Source organism: Apteryx mantelli, chromosome 5 (genome assembly GCF_036417845.1).
Source record: "Apteryx mantelli isolate bAptMan1 chromosome 5, bAptMan1.hap1, whole genome shotgun sequence".
Taxonomy (NCBI): domain Eukaryota; kingdom Metazoa; phylum Chordata; class Aves; order Apterygiformes; family Apterygidae; genus Apteryx; species Apteryx mantelli.
In genome coordinates, this window is record NC_089982.1 from 73,542,325 (window position 1) to 73,563,670 (window position 21,346).

The window sequence follows — 21,346 nt, forward strand, 5'->3', positions numbered from 1 at the left end:
AAACTGCATGATGCACACCACAACACAAGTCAGCCTGTTCCTATACCTCTATGATTTCAAACAGACAACAGCTAAAATATTGTACTAACTGCTTAGAGAGGCAACAAGAATTTAACTGAGCCTACTGATTAAACTGAGCAGAATGGTAGGCAGTGAAAAATTCTGTCAGTGTAGAGTATCATTCTAATCACTTGTTTTACAAATACACGACTTCAAATAATATGTTCATAATAATTAATGAGAACCTAAATTATAAGGAATCCTTTTATTTCCAAATGCTACATTTGATCAAGAATAGATCACAGCATTCTTCACAAAGCACTTTAGAGCTTTGGGCTTCTCCTCACCTATAGAAGAATTCAGGAACTGCAAACACAGCACACCAGGTTCATGTCATCTATAGGCCCATATAATGAGTTAATTTTAGATTTCAAAAAAGACGACTGAGGAGGGCTATAAGTGAGAGAGACTACTTTTTTACTGTGGTTCTTAGGCAGATTTTTTTGTATGCCTGCACTACATTTTTGAATTTCTCTCTACTCCGTGGAAAATTAAGGATGATAAAGTTTCCTCAAGCTAGCACTATTGCACTCTGTCACTTTAGATCAAAGTACTTTCTACTACTACAAGTACAAAATAATAAATAATCCACATATCACATAGAATGCTACAAGAACAAAATTATTCATCTGTCTAATTTGAACTGATATCAGATACTCCTTTTATAAAAAGAAAAATCTGAAGAGAAAATGCTTCTATAGGTAATTAAATTCATTAAAACCAAAGGAAAACACACCCACAAAGAAGGATTAGCCTCAAAGTTGTTATAAGATGCTTTCGTGTTTCAATATTTCCAAGATAAGCAATGCTGAGCTCAGGGAAACATGAATTGTCTAGTCTTTTATCTGTTCTTGCTGACTTGATATTGATTTAACTTTATCCCAGAGGCCCTATGAAATTCATTCGGCCACCCCCATTGATGAGATACTCAACATGTTCAAGATAGAAAGAGTTCACTACTCATCCACATGGTGCAAGGGCATGATAGCATTACTGAAAAAGGTAAGAAAGATAAAGTCCTCTCTTCCTCCCTCTTCCAGCAGTCCCTCCAACAATTGGGCAAGCATTATACAAGCAAGACACAGCTCAGAAACTGCGCAGTTAAAATTTCAAGGATTGTAAAAGAGTGCTTATTTTTAGGCTTTTCTGAATGTTGGTGATGCTGTATTATCTCTTTAAAAGCTAGATTATTCTTTGGCTTAGACGCGGGTCTTTCAGTGCCCTGGAAGAAATAGAAATCTAATATTTCTGTTTATTTTAAAACATGTTTATGTTAATAAAAGAATTTTGGGAATCAGTGATTTCCGCTCTAGGCCCCTGCCCCATTGTCTTCAGCCCGCATGGTGGATGTGGGAGAGAGAAGGAAGGACCATTATACCCTCTGAATTTCTGCTAAGATTTCCAGCAAGTGTACTTAGAAAAGGGCTGTATCTCTCCCAGTGCCATGTTGCTACAGTTGCAATAACAAAAGTCCAGCCATCTTATGCTATATGTCAGTAGCTACAAAATGGGTGTTCTTCTGGCACACATCCTGACCCTGGAACTTGCTTTCTTCCTAACATCCCCATGTGTTCATTTGTTTTATTTGCTTGGCCATACTGCAGGGCTCATTTGCCCCTTCTAGGTATTTGAAATCATTAGTCTTGATGGTTTGAGCAGGAAGTGTTTCTGAATGTGTGAAAAGAGCAATACAAGATCAAATTCGTTTGCTGCAATGAGCAATCTATTTTTGATAGATGGTGCAATGAGGTGGTTAATTTTAATTGCTGCCAGGATGCTCACTGTAATAATATCTTCCAATAAATTAAAGATTAAATACAAATTGGTGGGTAGCATTGAACTGTGATGTTTCATGTCACTTGGACTCTCGTGTATTTGTAAATAGACTTTTATTGCTAATTCATTTCTATATTTCAGGCCTGAAACAGCCATCTGGTGGCAATTAAATTATCTTAATATCCTATGAGCTAAGTTAGTATTTTTATTTTTTGAGATTGGACCTTCTAGGAGGTATTAGATGATTCCCTAACCATCTTATCACAATAAGTTGTGTATCATACAATTTATTTGTGTGATACATTTATTCTTTTACATGGCATCCAGTTCCTTAGAAAATGCCTTGTGTTGATCACAGCTCCTCACTAAGGACCCAGAGTGCCGTCTTTCAAGTCTTACAGACATTCAAAACTCTCCATACCTAGCTGACGTCAACTGGGATGCTGTTCTAGAGAAAGCTGTGACCCCAGGCTTTGTTCCTAACGTAAGTCAATATTCCAGCTGAACTGTGCAAATTCCAACTTTAATTATCACCGTTGTTTTAAATGTTTACTAACAGACACTTGCATTTATTGCTCTTCAGTGATTTTCTCTTGACAAAAGCTTTACTTTGGATTCTGCTTCCACATACTCAGACATAGCTAAGAGAAAGTTTGGCCGATTTCATTAGATCAAACCAAAAACTAATTAACCTTGGCTCTCTCTTTGTTTTCTTTCAAATAAAAAACACTTTCCAGACTTTGCATTTCAGCTACGATAGAACAAATGATTGTCAATGTTAACTCTGAGCCGAAGAGAACCAAGAACATTGCAAGTCTGAAAGCTATGCATCTGAATAACATTTGCAACACCTTTTAATATTCAGGTGTGCTGATCCTCTTTCACCTTAAACCTACTGTTTCAAAGGACTTACCTATTTCCTTTGTGGCAATTCAGATTCTGTTAGGGTATTTGGTGGTTTCTGGTTTGTGGTTCTGTTTTGCTGGTATTTTCTGGATGTTTTTGTTTTGTTCATTTGTTTAAAGTGTCCCATAAATTGAATGGATTTGAGGGCCATGAATAAAAAGCAAGGACTTTGGTGACAAAATGTTTCTCCAGTTTGCCAAGTCATAGAAGTTAGTTTGTGCCATAATTCTTCTCTAAACATTTGTAACAGACTAAGGATTATTTATACTTTTTTTATGCAACCATGGATAAAAAAATGAGGAAGGCAGGGATAGCTAGATTCTCTCCCCATCCAGGAGTATATTAGAGTTCCTGATAAAACTGACGGGGATGGGAGTGAAAAGTGACTTTTATCCACTCGGATTAATCTAAAAGTCATATTAAAAACTCTATCAGTCACTTCGGGCTAGAGGCTGATATTGCAGGGTTTGTTCCACCTGGTTGATCAGGTGTATTAGGAAAACAAGTGAGAAGGTGAGAGAAAAAGTGTCTTCTCTAGCATAACTTTTTTTTACATTTACTTTGTTATTTCAGGAGACCTAGCTTGGCCAGGCATTTTCCAGGGAATTTTCTCTCTCTGAGCCCAGCATAACCTACACTGATTAATTTAGGCTTTGGGTGAGAGGGTGAGTTGAAGCCAACATGCCCTGGGATGTGGGGAGGGTTTTATAACTGAGGTGTGTTTGTCATTACTGTCAGAAACCTGCCTACCCTCTCCTTGTTCTTCCCTTTTTAAAAGACCGGCTGCCATCATGTGAGAGGTCTGTGGTAGGAGACCCCACAGTTTAATTTCTTCCTCAGTAGTTTAATTCTAGGAACATCATTCTTGCTTAACTACCAAAAGTGTTTCTTTCGAGTTTAGCTAGTTTCTTTATATCCAGCTTTGAGTCATATATGTTTTGTAGTTCTTTTATATACTATAGTTTGCAGTGTTTTATATACTTTCAGTATCTGGACATTGCAGGGAACCAGTACGTAAGCAGTGATCTCTAAATCAAATATTTCAGTGCAGGACACCTCAACTAGTGTAAATGATTCCTGATGTGGTTTTACTGCCTAGTGCTTTCGGTTACTAGACAATATCTGCAATTTATGCACAGCTTGTCTTAGTCCTGCCGGCTCGGCAGTGACAGGGTGCGCCCGAACTCCCAGCAGTCCAGGGGAAACACGCTGCCCTTGAGCCCCACCTGCAGCAACGCGCCGTGCGGGTCAGAGCATCTGCAAACCTCTGGGAACGCACTGAGCGATTGAGGAGCCGAGAAGAGCGCGTGTTGTTCTCATTATAGGAGGCGCAAAACACCCATCCAGCAATTAGGATGCCTTCTAGTCACTTTTTAAAAATGTACTGGGTTCCGCTGAAGCTTTTTCACAGACTTTCTGGCCATGCCTCATTTCTCACCCCTAAACAGGAGAGGAACAGTCCATATTGCCATGAGATGGCTGTAATACGTTAATGAACAGAATGAAAAAATTCAAGGTATAGCGTACTCCTCCTGTAACCTTTTGTGCTGAACAGATCTCAGAATTAAGGAAGGAAATGACCATGTAGAAATAGTATTTCCAATCACCCTGTTTAAACAATGGCTTCCTGATGCAACAGAGAATTTTGAGATTTGGTTCAGGCATTGCAAATCAACAAAAAAATGCAGAATCCAGAACATTTACGTAATATGAAGGAAAAAGATAATAGAGGCAGTTTTTTGAATTTACTCAATGGAGATATAAACGCTGCTGACTGAAGATGGCAAACTTTTGTCATTCTTTATTCCTCACAATTTAAGATGCTAGGTGCTCTCAAAAACCTGACAACTTCAGATAGTTACTTGAATGGAAATTTAGATTAGAAAAATCTGGCATAGACTTTGCAACTTGATTTTTGAAAATACACCTTTCCACATTTGTAGAGATAGTACAAGGCTGCCATACTCAACATCACCACAGCATCAATAAGTTAGAAAGGAAGTTTGAAAAACTCTAAAAAGAAAGGATCAATGCCTCTGACAGATGAACGTATGTTTCAGATCCAAAATGCTACAGTGGTCTGTAGCAGTGTTTGATTGTTGATTTTTTTTCACGGTTTCGAGTTCTCAATTGCTCACAAAGTTGGAAATACCTATAAGTGGGAATATCTTTCCTCCTTTTCATCAGCCTTTTCCTATTACCCTATGAAATAGGTGAATCTCTGTAGCTCTAATCATTAAATAAACTTCTTCCTACATTTAAATGTTTTTTATTTACAATTTACATATCATTAATACATCCAAAGCCCTGTACAGATATTAACTAATTGACCATTACCACCTCTGTGGAATAGGTATAGTTGGCTTTATCCCTTTTTACAATTTTACATATAGGAAAACTGAAACAGTGGTGACAAACAGCTAACAGCAGTCACATTGGAAATTCCTTAAAAACATTAGATGATGGCTGGACTTGATCTTCAACGACAACTTCATTGGCTATAATTCTTTTTTTTTTTTTGCAGTCAGACTCTGCTAAAACCATTCCCATCATGAGTTTCCACAGCGCAGATGGTGACTACAACTTGCTAACATGAAGTAATTCCATAGCTTTGAGTCATTTAAACATACTGTAAATAGTGAAATACAAGTAACAGTTCAATCATCATTATTGTTTTTGGAAAACCACAAAGAAACCTTCAGCTCCTATTTAAAACTCTCACCTGATCAGCAATTAAAATTCATAAGCATAGCAGTGTTTATTGAGCGTGTGGAAAAAAAATTGCATGCATGACCAACTTACTATTAGATCCTGTTATACGAGGCAAGGAAATCCTTTTCTAATAATCTTTTTCTAATAAGGACAGTTTTGTTTGCGGAACTGTAATAGACTTTACAAGCAAAAAATAGTTATTGTTCCAGTGCAGGTGCTTTCTTCAGTAGGGCAGTTTGCTGGTCTATTCATACTAGCAAACCATTCTGCTGTAGGTAAGGCTTGTCTTTGAGTGCAGTAGGAACAAGATCAAGATTTCTGATGCAGAAATTTATTCCATATGCTGGCACTAGTTTCTCTCACCACAGCATACAGCAAGATATTCTGCATGGGAATGAGTCTGAGCTTGTTTATGTACAGAACCCGAGATCAGCCCCCTCCTTCGTTTGGTATCTTGGGTAGTATCCAGGCACCTGAACCCACCTGCAGCCCTTCAGAAACACAAGGGGGTATACACATTTTAACAATAAGGTCTTAGGGGCACTTCCCATCCTTCCTGCACTGTTACAGTTACTGTTTCTGTTCTACAATACTGATTTATGTTCGGATGAATTCTTTGAGGCAGATTCCTCTCTCTGATTGGAGTAACATGATTGGAGTCACTCTAAAAGTACATCTGTGTATAACTAGGAAGAGAATCTAATGTTCTGTAATTGCTTTATAATGTGATTTTTATCTTTACTCTGTTATTTAATCTTCAAGCATTCCTCCAGGCCTGAAAAAGAGTTTTCATTTTGCAGTTGTGGTTGGGAAGCTGGATTGTTATTAATGCTATTAATGCTGATTGGACAAACCAAAAAATGCAATAATGCTTCAAAGAATAACTTTATATCCTTTTGTACCAGAAAGGAAGACTGAACTGTGATCCAACGTTTGAACTAGAAGAGATGATTTTAGAGTCTAAACCTCTCCATAAAAAGAAAAAGCGACTTGCCAAAAACAAATCGAAAGATGGAGCTAAAGAAGGCTGCCCACTGGTAAGCTGGGGTCTGCAGTGTCAGTCAATGGCATCTCATGTACTTTCTCTAATGGACATAATCAGTTAAGTCCAGTTTTATCATCTCCAAAAATAGACTTGGTCTCCATGTGTGTCATTTTATATATAGCTGCATAAACCATCTCCAAAGCAAGATAAAAAGCAACCATTTATTTCAGTCATAAAAGTAACAGCATTTTATACTATAATCATTTTTAAGATTCTCACGAATGCTCATTTAAAGTATGAAAAACTGTTGCCAGTTGGCAAATATGCTTCCCACACATGAGCAGATAGTTATAAGGCATATTTATTCATTGCTAGTACTGAAAATGAAAAGTATGCAGTGAACAAACTCCTTACTTATAAATGTTTTAAAGCTGTCTCGTGCAGTCTTTACTAATGTGCCCCATGTAGAAAGACCCATTGTATATACAGTCTAAACTTTCAGGAAGATTAAGAAATAACTACTTTCCAGACTTGAATTTTCATTTCAGTGAGGCTTTACAGTTTCTGTTGCTACTTCTAATGATTGTGAATGCTGATGCAAACTTAGAGCTGTCAGACATAAAAATCCTCAGGGATTCTTTGTGGGGAACATCTCCTGGAAGAAAGAAAGATTGATTCTGCTATCAGTGTGTACCTTTGAAGAATCTGCAAAATGCCTCTTGATAGTGTTCATTCATAAGCTGTTTTGTTCAGTATCATTTCTGTTGTTGTGATTTTGCCTGTGATTTTCTGTCATTTTTAATCAACCTATTCATGCTGTTTTTTAAAGAACGTACACCTGCAGCAGTGCTTGGAAACCGTTAGGAAAGAATTCATCATATTCAACAGAGAGAAGTAAGTGCATTCCTTAATGCCTATTTAGCATTTACTACTGAAATTAATTTCAGAATGATTTTTTTTTCTCCCAGTCTTAAGAAAAGTGATTAATGATCACAGCAGCAGCTGCTAAAAGACTGGATTTCCATTGATTTCCTCCTTTTACAGTCTCTGGTGTGTTGATATTGTAGTTCTCCCATCTCCAAAAGCAAGCAGAAGTGCTTATAAGCGAAAGTATGTTAGATAGATAAGGCAAATGTCACCAACAATATGCAGAGAAACTGTTAACAATTAAGCAGATGGAATATAATACAAGGAGCTGATTTTTCACAAGAACAAAGCCAAAGGAAGTGATAACTCATTAAATTTTAATTATATGAACTGCAGTGTTCTGAAGCGGATACTCTATTTGTACTTCATCCCATAAAACACGTTATTTCAATATCAGTTATTTCAACAGACCTAAATATTAAGCAAAAAGTGTATCCAATAGGAGGGAAGTACTTCATAGTCTAAACATTAGCCAGAAGCAGTAGAAACACAAGTCTGAATCCCTAGAATGTAGATTTTCGTCCTACTGATATACTGGATTTTATGTAGTTTGCTGTGTTTGCGTTTGAGCCACTATCAACCTGTTAGTTGTGTATTTGTATTAAAGATATAGTTCTTAACACCTTCATCCAAGTATATTCAGGGAAATCATTGGGAAAGTGACAATCACTGGGAAAGTGATTGTCAATCAATCACTGGGAATCACAATCACAGTGATTGTCAGCTTTGCATCGTTCAGGCCACGTCATTAAGGCAATTATGCCCTGGATCACCCCACTTTTCCATTACAACCTGTGGGACGCCTCCATGCCCCCCTGCTGACTGCTCCACATTCCTCTGAAACTACAGCAAGGACTTACAAGGAAAAACAATGTCAGATCGATCCTTAATGTCATTTTGCATGATTTTTGCATGCAAACAAGAAAAGCCAGCACATGTCAGCTCATAGATTTTCAGAGGCCTTGGTGAACTTCTCTGAGTCAGTTCTGGTATCAACGAAATAGGGAATGCCTGAATTTTGTAGTAGTTACTAACTCATAAAAAGAAAAAGATTAAGATTAATATAACCACCTTTGAAAAAGTTTGAATTGATAACCAATTTAATTATTTCTAAGAAGTTCTTCATGCACCTAGTTCATTCCCAGATATGACCCTCTCACCTACTCAAGGAAATTTCCTTGATATCTCAAGGAAACCCAGTGTATTGCAATTTCTGAGAGAGATATAAAATAAAACATTTAATTTTGTAAAACACTGTCAAAATCCCATTCCATATGCTTGCTGTATTGAACAGTTTCTTTTGACATGATTTTGCTTTGTTATTCTTAAATCTTTTTTAATAATACACAAAGATTTTTTCTTTCCCTTTCTTCAGACTGCACAACCACAGTAACAATTTAAGCTATAGAGGACTCTGAGGGATTGATGAGAGATCAAGGAGATGTTTAAAGTAAAAAGGAAGAGAAAGCTAAAACACGTGCACTTCACTATAGCATGTTTCAGTCATTACTTGATTGGCTTTGGCAAGGTAAAGAAAAAATATTTAAAATAGACCTACAACAGATCCCGCATTGTCTTAAGCCAGTTCATGATAATTTTTCTGTTTAAATTGTACTAGGGCTGAAGAATAATATAGAGTTGTATAGAAAAGTTAAGAAAAATCAAATGAAGTTAATTAATAGGGGAAGCAAAGGTAACATTTTTTAAGTGTAAAATGAATTAGTTAAAGGTAACAAAATAAGAGCACTGACAGACATGGACATCATCACACTGCAGAGAAGAAGAGGCTATGCAGTACATGCCAACATAATTCATAGTGGGTTTTCTTAGAGCCTTCTGAACTCTTAAGGATGTATGTACCTGCATTTCCAAAGCTGCATGACCAGCCAAGTTCTTAGGAACAGTTGCCAATTCCAAAAGACATGAACTATTCCGACAAACACAATACCCAGCAGTATGTGATCATATCATTAGCCTAGATTTTAACCCCAAGCAGGGTTTTAAACCAGTCTCAGATTGACACAGCTGTATGTTTAGATATCCCTCCATGCTCCTCTGCACAGAACAGAATTGCTTATATATTTTAGCTGTTTGAAAATATCTCCATATTTCCTTAGATATTCATTATATTCAGCTACAAAGAGCCACATTTTATTGTGATTTAAACATTCTGCTATGTCTGCTTCAGTGGCCACAGAACAAGGTGTAAATCATAAGAAAGTATAGATCAAAAATTTAGCCCATCGTTCAAGTGAAAAGATGAGAATTCCCAAATTAGAAGGAGCTTAGGAAAATTTTCAGGTGTTTCTAATCAAGCAACATGGAGGCATGTAGTAATATGGCATAGTTAGGGTACAGTATTAATTTATCTGATTCCACAATATCTTGCAATCCAATACTAGTAAAATATTTGCTATAAAAAGCAGAATCTGTTTTTGTTGAATTTATCCTGCTGGTACTTCTAGACTGTCTCTCTTTCTCACCAATATCATTCATCCTGTACCAGATATCACAAATCTTGAAATAGGCTATATTTATTTTCTTTTCAAGATGCTCAGGAGACAATGAGGAACTTTTAAACTGCAGTTAAAGGAAGGTAAATGGAACTTTTGGAAGTAGTAAGCCTTAAAGTAAGTAAGTAAATAAGTAAATAAGTAAGACTTAAAGAAAGGGCTTACTAGGCTGAAAAAAAATGCAACATTCAAGAGACTGAAGTAAATTCACAGTGCAAGTTAATGCTGGCAAAGATGTAATGTGCACATTCTAGCTTTTCTATTTTCTTCTGCAGTTAAATAACTGGAAACTGGTATTTATAGGAGAAATGCTTTAAGCAAGATGACTGCACTGGGAAGACAGAGGCCATTTTAGCTAAGCCCAGCATTCAAATGAGTGAGCTCAGTTAAAAAGCCTGTTTTTCTTCCCAGATGGCTTTACCAGAGGAATTCAGGCAATGTCCTTTTTTCAGTAAGTCTTATACTGTCCTTGAATGCAATTAATTTTTTTGGACTATTGTTTAACTGATGTCTATGGACTGAAGAGTTATGAGACTGAATGAAAGATCTGAAGAATTATGAAGACATAGGATGGCATATACAGTCAGAGAGCATGAACGTACGCTGCAGACTAATGGAGCAAATATGTTTTGTTTTCCTAGGAACTAGGAAAGGAGGTCTTGGAGTGGTGATGTTAGGGGTTTTTTGGGTTTGGGGTTTTTTTTGTATATTGGATTTAACTGTACAGAGCTTCCTGGCCAAGAAGCCAAAGAAGATCATCAGCAAGTGGTAGCAAAAGTTAGATTTATACATATTTATTTAAAAACTGTTGGTTGCACAATTTGTTGTGTTGATATGTAGAATTCATTGGAGAGATGACTAGGAATAGAGGGAGGACCAACTATTTCCAGTTTCTTTGTACAAAAAAAAAAAAAAGAAAAAGAAATGTATCAAACAGAGACATTTCCAGAATATGAAACAAAAGCTTTTTTTTATGATTTGTATTAGTGAAAGACCTTGTTCCAAGTACTAAAAATAGCAGGTATAGATGAGAAGTCCAGGTGCAGTTCTGTGCTTCAGTTTAGCTAGGGATGTTCTCACCACAGTTAATGCCCCCAGACAGTCTGGGAACTCTGCAAGACCTGAAGGGAAGAAATACTGCTTTTGCGTCTGCAAAATGGCCACTGAATCCTCCAACGTCTTTCTATGACCTCAGTCAACGGTGGTTCCTGTGATGCCCCATTGCTTCGATAAAGGGATCACGTTCATCCACCAAAGCCCCGTCATTTCCTCGTGGACACTCATACCTCTAGCATGCAACTCCACTTGGGGATGGCTGAGCTTTTCCGGAGTAAGAGGTAGCTTTGTACCCTCGTCTTAATTTGTGCAGGAAAACATGAAACATCCAAAATGAAGGCCATACACTGAAAGTAGATTTTATCCTGATTTTATTTTTCCTGATGCTTCAAATACCAGAGTGACTAGATGGAAGGCTTTGTTTTTATTGACATCAGTATTTCACTGAATGTGAGCTACAAATTAAGATACATAAGTATCTTCTGTTGAGACACAGATATATGTCTTCTTTCCACTGTGATTTTATCTTCCATTACTTTTAAGACAAGGGTACATACTGCCCTGATCCGAAGTAAAATAACATAGGAAAGAGGGTCTTTTGCAATCCAAATTCAAATTCGGTGGAGGAAATATTTTCTTTTGTTCTTTAAGAGTGATAGTAAAATCTCTTATTTACTTTTGAATATATAAACTAAGCAAACTGTGATCTAAAAAAGTCTATACAAATGGACTTACTCAGAGAATATGATTTGATTTCAGGGATGCATTTGGCCCTTTTTGCTAACAATCAGAACTTTTTTTGTCCTTAAATCTATTGCTGTAGGTAGATGCTTTATTTTTACCTCTAATGTGCTGCAGTATCTATGTGCATATTACCATAGCCCTGCCAGTGATTTTTCAAGAAGTTGATGTTATTTAGAAGCTGTAGGTTATATTTTCAATTTCTTTGGGAGAAAAAGAAAGCTTATAGAGATAAACTTATGCTGTTTCTTCTGCTATTTCTTCATAGTTTTATTAAAAACCTGAGCACAGATTATCTTGCCATCTTAGTGACATTATCACTAAATAAATCTCCACATACATCTACATCTATTTGCAGATGTCCAAAACCTGAAATAGCCCAAAATAAAAGAAATAGATGCAATATTTTGTTGTAGCAGAATACCATTTTTTGCCCTTCATGGTTCCTGAGCCTCTTCCTCTGCCTGAAAAGATGTCCTTAGATTAAAGTAAGAAAATAACAGAAGAGAAAACACAAGAAGTATCTACTCCTCAGACAGAATAATGATTCAGTTGAACAATTCTAAAGGTTTGTCATCAAGATTACCAGCCCACTAATTAAATTAAAATATTTTACGCTACATTTTGACAAATAAAATATATATTTCAAGTATATATATATATATAAAATGTACATGAAAATGAATTAGAATTATGTAGAGCTAGTTTAATAAATGGGTTGAAGTGACATGCAAAATTGCCATATTTTTAAAAATTGTAGTGCAAACTGTCAAAAATTTGCTAATGATTTTGAGGTTTGGAGGTTGTTTTCTTAATACTAATATACTGTAATAACATTGCTATGACACTCAGCTAGCTGTCTACTACCCATTGATTTCAATAGGCTTCCACTTTCCTAAGCCACTAGAAAACCTTATTTCTCTTAAGATTTGTTTGAAGCAATCACACTAAAAAATTTAGCCCTAAATTGAGGCAGTAGGATGGCTGCTTCACATTTTCCTCTCTTTTCCTCCTATCATTCCTAATGTTTGGCCATAACTAGTCCTTTCTTAAAAGGTGCTGAATAGATCTAGGTGTATGGATGGCTCTCTGTACCCAGAATAAACAGCAAAAGTTGAGGGGGGTTGGTAATTTACAGGTATTAATATACTTAACATGATGTTTATGATTTTGTCCATATCATAGGCTAAAAATTTATTTAATATTCTCTGCATTTTTTATAAGATCAAATTTATTTTCTCTTCTTTTGTAGTTCCTTTTCTTTCAATTTTCTTTTCACTTTCAAATCCAGAGTCCCTGAGTACTTCCTTTCATTTCCTTTTGATAGGAATTGAATATTCATAATGATTTGCAGTAAACCTCATTGAATGTACTTTTCTTAATAGGTATTTTATGTCATTGTAATGTCTCTTGGGATATTTCTATTATCATAATCCTAATAATGTCTGAATACTTTTTGGATGAGGCTACGGAACACCTTTTCCTTTCTTGACACTTCTTCTGACCTTGATTCAGCTTAAATCCATCTCTTTGAGCATTTCAAGTGGTTGTGCTGCTCTTCACTAATCTCTTTCTTGTTCCTTTTGTAAGCTTCAATTCTGTGTACAGTTCTGCTTCCTTATCTCCAAAAAGATATAGTAGAATTGGAAAAGTTACAAAAAAGAACAACAGGATTGATCAGAGGTATGGCATGGCTTACTCTGAAGGATTTCATAGACTTGAACTTGTTTAAACTCAGAGAAGAGACAAGTGAAAAGAAGAAAATAGGCTAAATGCTTATATGTGTAATGAAAGTTATTGAGAAGATGACTAAGCAGTGGTTATTCACCTTTTCTGATAACTCAAGGGCACAAAGTTATCAGGCTGCAGGGTTTTTTTAAAAAATGTGCCTTTTTGTGCAACACAGCGCATTGCCAAGGGGTGTTCTGGATGCTAAAGCACAAATGGATTCAGAAGTGGATTAGGCAAATTCATGGGAGAAAGATCCATCAAGGACTGTGAGACACGAGGTCCCGATACTATCTCTGGTCCTGGACATTGGGACGTGTCGGAAGCAAGGAGGATATGCTGTAGGAGACGTTCGTCACCATTTGGTTTGTTTTTAAACTGCTTCTGCTGGTGCCAGAAATGAGCCACTCTGAGAGTCAGGAATCTGTGGTGGGGGGAATGCTATGAAGAATATGGAAGAGAGAAGAGACAGCAGAGAGCTCAGTGGAGGATGCAGTTGCTGCCTGGAAACTCAGTGATTCTGGTTCCCAGAAACCTGTTGTCAGGAGAAAGAGAGAAGGGGCTAGCCAGCTCCCAGGCACTCGGGCCAGTCAGAGGATCTTTATTGTCAAGTCCCAATAATCATGCACAGATTAGCCTTCTACGTACCATAATTCATAAACTGTCACCTGTATGGCTCTCACGGAGCAGCAGTTTTGATTAGAGATGCCACATTATGGAAATGGGTGCTGCTAAGTAAACATTGTCACAGCTATGATTTTCCTCATTCATCTCAAAAAAAAAAAAAAAAAAGCATTCTAGGCTTTTTGTCTCAGGGGCCAGGAGAGAGGGATAAAAAGAAAAGAGAAGAAATGAGGGAAGTTGAAATAGTGATGTCTCAGTGATGGATGGCTGTCTTTTTCTTGAATCCTACTTTGTCATGACGTTCTGATATACTGACTTGCTGACAGGACACAGCACTGTGGAACTGTACATTATCACCAGTGCAAAGGCAGGCAGTCATTTCACAGGCACCACATTATTATTTCTCTTTAAGGTCTCTGTCCACTATCAAAATTTATGCTCACTTATGTGAACTGCTGACTGTTAGCAGGCCTCTTTACTTCAGCTCTTTTATAAAAGTTTCCATGTGCTGAGCTCCAGGATGAAGGTGGAAATAGTTGTGGTTGAGATTATATTTCCAGCAAAATAGACCTAACTCTAGGTGCCGATGAAGAATTGTCCTTCTCCACTATATTTCATTTAGACATGACCCAAAGGATTACTCATCCTTGAAACTTTTGCATGAAAAGTAAAGGAAGAGAATAAGTAAAAGCAACTACTGTGAGCTGTCTGCTATCTACTGACAGTTTTACAAAAGGGGGACTACCTATCTCTTTCAGAATATACACACAAGGCAGGCTAGGAAATGTGTGTCTTCCCTGAGAATGCATTTTGGACCATACTGCTGAGAATTATCCTTATTCACGGGCAGGTGCCTGTAGCTTATGAACTAGATTCTGACAAACTAGAGGGAACATTTTCTCCTTGTGGTCCCACAAAGTCTAGTAACCAATACATTAATTTCATAGCTGCTTTCCTGTTGTTTGTGCATGTGGATCAACAGGATGTATTTAAACTAGAATAACAGTTCACATTTAAAAATGTAACTGAACAAGACAGATATTAAGATGCACCTGGCCTTGGACAGCCAATAACACATTTCTAAGAGACACCTATTTTTCTAGTCTGAGTGTAGCTTGAATGTTAGTGTTAATCGGTTGTTTTAGTTTCAGTTTCTTAAATGGTTGCTCATCATTTACTGTTTTCATTTATTTACTTCATCTCTTGACTCTTATATTGCTTTATCAACTCCCAGGGTAAACCTGAGCTCTCAAAACGTTGCAGGCCAACATGTTTCAACATCCAGTATAATTTGTCACTTGAGTTCCACATAGTTCCACACACTAGTATTTCACATGTCAGTCACTCCGTATGTGCACCTGAACCCATTATGCTTGATTATAAATTGCTGGTTGATAGAAAATTGTATTCACAGGCATTTATTGAGCATAATTACTCAGCAGGAACCATCAACCTGAATCAATTACCCATGGTGTAAGCATATTTCCCCAAGGATTTTTGGAAAAGGTGGGAATAAATGTCATGAGTGTCAATGGTACAAGACATCTGTGCTACATGGGGCTACTTCCTCCAGAATTTTACTTTTCACAATCAGCTATAATAAAGCATAACTTTTAGTCCGTGCCTCAGTCATTTAATTTTAAATGGAATTAAAACAGAGTTATTTGAATGATTACATGGTAATCATCTACTATGCTATCAAAACACATACGTCACAGTATGTTAGGAAAACAGAATGGAGATTATGGTTGTTTCTGCTGAAGCAGTGTCAAGAGGAGATATTTGGAATCAAAGACACAGAGTTAAATGTTAGTTGGGCACAGAATAACTCCCACTCTAAAGGGCTTAGGCAAGATTTTCAAAGGTATCTGAAGTAAATGGGAGTTAGATGCCAAAGGATTTTTCAGGATTTTGGCCCCTATGGCCCTGCCTGTTGCTGGCAGACCTTGGGCCGGACTGTATGCTACAGGCATGTCTGCATGGACAAGGACCAACAAGTGCTTGCCTGTGTCCCTGTGCTCCTCTGTAACTTTATTACACAGCTCTTGGCAGAGTTTATCAGCCTGTGCTCCATACCAGGCTGATGGGACTATTCACTTTCTGCATGCCTGAGCAGCGTGGGTGTAAATTAGCTCTAATCCAGAAGCAAATTGGCTCTGCTAAACAGTGCGTGATGAGTTTGTACAGCTTGTAGAGAGGAAGGAACTTGACTCTGTGGTTCAGAGAGGATAGGTATCTGTCTTTTTTTCTAGAGCTGCAACAAGGTTAGGATTCATTTAACTTGATTTAAAAATTATTTATTTAGTCTAAACTCCTTTAGTAGTGGGGAGAGACTGATATCTCCCAAGGTTGGTCTGTGACTCATATAACTCAGGCTGGAACTAATTATTCTGTGTAAGTGCCTTTATCCTGCCTGTAAATCTTTTAGTTGTCTACAGTTAGGTGGCATAAAATTCATCCCAAATTTGTGGGCTCAGTTCATTTGCCTAAAAATAAGCACCTAGCTGCCAGTTCGAAAGGGCACAGGTCTTCTGTGGTCCAGTGCTGTGTCTGCTGCTCTTGGTGGGTGTCAGATTGTCTAGGATATCTCACATGGCACTGAACATGTATTTTTGGGCAAGTGCATTTGAGTTATACATATCTAGCCATCAGGGCAGGATGCCAAGAACAACAAGTTATAAGGGTGAACATTATCAAGGAAGAACTAAAGACTCGTGAAGTCCACTCTTGTTAGTGATTTGGTGTGTTACTTGGATACAGGTTCCCCAAAATACATACCTGTGATTACACAAACACACAATCGCATTACGCTTCCTTCAAAGCTGCTCTGTACATGTTGGTTCTCTACAAAAACTCTAGAGTGGGGGAAGGGAAAGATTACTTAAGGCATCTAACACTATAGACTCTCTGTTTTTCAAACTAGAGTTGCCCAGCTCAACACTGACATCACACAGAGATGAGTGTTGAGTCTGCTCCTGTCTGCCCCAAGATGCCTCTGGCTCAAAAGAAGATTGTGCCATCTTCATGTACTTGAACACACTTGGAAAATCCAAGCACTTTTCAGAAATTCCTGTTTTCATGAAAATGCTAGTGAGAGAACTCTGTATACAAGGTAAAGAAAAGACTAGCTCACAGGTAATTCTGCCATGGTTACTGCTCCTCAGTTAGGTGTAAAGTGTTTTTCTTTTTTAATAAAAAAGCACATTAGCTACACCCAACTGTCTCTCAAGATAGTTTTAATTAGCTCTATAATTACTTAGTTTAATTAATTAGATTTCCACAGTTGGCATTCTTCTGGATTCTCTCTCATTTTTCAAATGTCTAGCTTTCCTTCTTCCATTTCCACTTCCTTTTTCTTTTTCCTTTTCTTTTCTTATTCTGCATTTTCCACCTTCATTGTTGTTTTATGTCTATTTTTACATCTTTCTTCTGTATTTCTTTTTTCCTTTCTCTGTGCTTTTCATGTCTACCTACATCTCCTCCAAATGGATAAAGGGCAGCATAAGGATTAAGCTGACACTATTAAATATTAAAAAGGCAGAGTATAGGCAAACTTCAGTTGTTAGCATGGTCCCTGGCAAATTTTTGGCCTGGCCAAAAAACATTCTCTGAAGCAATTCCCTTCATGTTTCACAGCATGAAGGTCTGGTTAGCACAGACCAAAAAGCATTCCTAATAGGCAGCTGGAATGCAACAGCACTGTTTTGGAGATTAGAGAGCTTAGCTGTATGGGTGGAAGCCACCCTGTGCTACTTAGCTTCCAGGAAACAATCCCTGCACCATTTTATCTTCTGGTATAAATGTAACCAATGCCTAAAATGCAGAAATTACTTTCATATGCAGACCTCTATTTGCTGCCTGTCACAAGAAACTTCCTGGGTGCTACTGGAGAACAGAGAGTAGATGAATAGTTTGACAGAGGTATAGGTTACCAGATAATTTAATATTACACAGGGTTATTGTATCAATCAGTTCTGATATATGTTGCTGTGAAATCAGAGCAGTTTTTTCAGCTCCTGAATTTCTAAGAATTTGGCCAGAGACTGAACACCAGGCCCTGTCTCTGTTCATACATCCTAATCCTATGTCAGTTCCTCACCCTGCACTCTGGTTTCCGTGGGAAGCAAACCTGAGCATAAGGGCAGGAAGGGATCTGCATCTCACCCCGACAGGATGTCCTACATGGACACTCCAGAAGAGGCATGTATTACAGAAGGAACAGCATGTCATTTCAAGGATATGTTAGTTTCGCTCTTTTTTGTTAGCAGGTTTCCTTAAGATTTATATGAGGCAAAAGTTAGTGTTTTCCTCTTTATGGATGGAAATAAAAAACAAGCAAATTTGCTGAGCTAACTGATCTATTCATGGGCTCAATTTTAATTAATTAATTATTTATTTATTTATTAAGAAAGCAGGTACAGGAATTTCCATTGCTTTCTGATATATTTGGTGGCTATTATGTTTTGGAGAGTAAAAAATACTCTTCACAAATATGCTTATTCAGTGAAAAATAACTTCATCAGGATGGTTTTCTCACTTCTCTCTTCTTCATTTTCCTCCTCTTTACTAAAAATGTAGTTAAATGAAAAGCTGGCAGATGAGAACTAGTAAGCAGAACAACAGAGGTATAAGAGAAAGAGTAACACTTTCTTACAACTGCAAAATAATGCCAGCTTCTTCAATTTTACAAAAATAGAAAACAGCAAGTGCCAATTTACAAGAAAACCCTTCAAAAATGCAGGCAGAAAATTATCAAGTGTCTATGTATCAAACTCAATTCTTATTTCCCACAGTGGCAGACAGATGACAAGCCAAGCTGTTTATTGTCCCAGAAATTGTGCTCAGTTATCAATATTTCTACAATCATTGCCTACAATTGGTGTTGAAATGATGGCACAAAACACACCACATGTACATATTTTAAAGGCATAGGCACAGCACAGCAACTAAAAACAAGTAGTGGGCAATAGCAATGAGGCACCAAAGTGAGACCTTGCCTGCCCTCAGCACCAAGATGTCTCACTCTAGCCTCAGTGGTGTATAGCTAACCACTATCTCAGCTGGTGATGCTGTGTTTCCCCAGCTCTGTGGGTATTCCTGAGAGAGATTGCTACAGCAGGGCTCACCATTCTTCAGGGAGTCCATCTTCACAGCGCATGCATCGTACCACCTTCTGTAAAAAATATTTTCGGTTTGGCTGGGATTTCTGCAACTCCAGAATATCCAGCACTTTTAATTGCATGGCATAACTTCCAAATTTCTATTTGCTATGACCAAAAAATATCTGTATCTGTCACTTTCTGGCTTCTTCCTACTCCTTTGCAATATTTAATTGCTAGACTATTTCTATTGAGAAGAAAAAAATTTCAGTGTAATATTTTGAAAGAATACTACCCTCTATACAATTCTGTCTGTCTGTCCAGAGAGTCTTTACCAATTGGTATTCTAACAGTACAATCTTTGGACTTGAAGATACTTCTGGTTGCTGTGAAATCCATCCTGTAACTTCTGTATCTGTGCTCCAGTAGATAAACCAGAATGATACATGCTTAGAGAAATAGTTGGAGTCGAAGTGCAACCTTCACTTCTTAGCACAGTCATTTCCTTGATAGATCAGGGGTTTTTTTTCTCCTGTTTCAGACATGTTTGTAATTAACCTTCCAACAAGGCCATCTGGACAAGACATCAGCATCACTTATGTGTAACTGCTAAATCATACAGCTGAGTTTTTTTTTTCCTAACTATTTAGCAAGCTGTCCCCCAGGATTCATGAATTTAAAAAGCTAGTAGAAACATGCCTGGTCTGTTCTGACCTCAGACTTCCTCCCCTGTGAAGGATAACAGGGATAAATGTTCCATAGATTTAGCTACTCCTAAGGGCTCCTTTCGAGGGATGCAAAAGTTTCCCTTGCTAGAACTTTTCTTCCTGCAATAAAACAACAGTTTCAAAAGCTTGACTTCTTATGCCCACCTTTTCCCCAAACCAAAAGCAAAAACATCTTTTATCACCTGCAAAGGTTTTGAAATATCAATAGGCCACGGTAACAGCTTCTCCCCCCCAAAATGCTAAATCAAATTCCACTGTCCAGTCACCATTTTATTTCCTCCACATTGGTTTTGCAACACTGGTAAACTCATCTGTAAATTTTCTGTAATAAAAAGAGCATTCTATAGGACTTGCTTCATATGTGAGTCTCGGAGGAGCTGCAGTTTTGCCTGGCTTGATTTCCCTTTTTGTCAGGAAAAAGTCCATCCTCAATGGTTGCTCACTGTCTGAAAAAAGTGCATACTTCTGAGGCTTCAGTTTCAAACCAGCAGCCTGGCAAGGCCCACTGGTGAGTACATCAGTTGATGAAGGCATTATCAGGCACTGACCTACTGCCTGGCCAGAACAAATAAGCAGAGAGTGACAGGCAGTGTAACATCCTCCATAAAACTCTCACACAGGTCAGGTACATTTTGTAAACCTGATGCCATTGCTCTATATTGCTACAGGCTTTTTTGGACCATACTAACAATTTTTCCTTGTTCTTTGAATCCACTTCTACTTACAAATATCTGCCTCAAGATCCAGTATTAGAGACCAATACTGCAGGAAATCTGCTATAATTTCTGGGTATCAAGGTAATAAGAATCTTTCAAAACTTTCCATAGTTCACACAGCCACATTCTCTTTACCAGACTGCTAATGAAGGCCAAGACATGACAGAAGGCTCAGTCACTCTTCTTGATACCCTCCCATAGTGGTTGGTACAGACTTTTTCTTCCTTGCCACTAAGATGGTTGCTCAACGGTCTGTGTCATGCACTATAAAAATTGTGCAGATCGATGGTGAAGAAAAGGATAACTCTGCTTATCTCTTTGTTGGGCCAGCAGAATCACTCTCAATTCTTAGCATAACTGTCCCTGAGACTACTTATCTATTCTATTTGTGCAGAACTGTCCTGGAGTAAATGTAATAGACATTGTTCAAACTCATTTTCAACCTATTTTCCCTGCAAGTTTTCTTCCATATGGGTGTCCACTAGAGCCACTTACTCACTTTTTTACATCCACAGTTGTCCATTTTACTACTTACCCTTTGTTAATAACATTCAGCAAAGGAACAGTGACCTGTTTTGAAACCACAATAGCTAGGTCACCATTGAGCCATTCTTCAGCCTTTATTCTCCCTAGGACTTTATCTAGAAAGTCATCAAAGCCTGCAGCTGCATCAGCTTAAAGGCAGGATAAGTCATTCACTGCAAGGCAATTTCTTACAAAGGATTTGTTGGAGTAGTGCCATCTTTAGAACAGAATGGCCTGTACTGCATTTGTT

The 21,346-nt window shown here is 37.6% G+C and overlaps 1 protein-coding gene across 2 annotated transcripts in view; it reads left to right on the plus strand.

Moving 5' to 3' along the window:
• Positions 1–21,346, plus strand: part of STK32B (serine/threonine kinase 32B) — a 182,993-nt gene that overhangs the window by 155,843 nt on the left and 5,804 nt on the right. For both annotated transcript variants that reach the window (XM_067297180.1, XM_067297181.1), the window contains 4 exons: positions 946–1,062; positions 2,195–2,320; positions 6,360–6,491; positions 7,269–7,333. In XM_067297180.1, the coding sequence (XP_067153281.1) occupies positions 946–1,062; positions 2,195–2,320; positions 6,360–6,491; positions 7,269–7,333 (440 nt within the window). The remainder of the gene's footprint in view (positions 1–945; positions 1,063–2,194; positions 2,321–6,359; positions 6,492–7,268; positions 7,334–21,346) is intronic.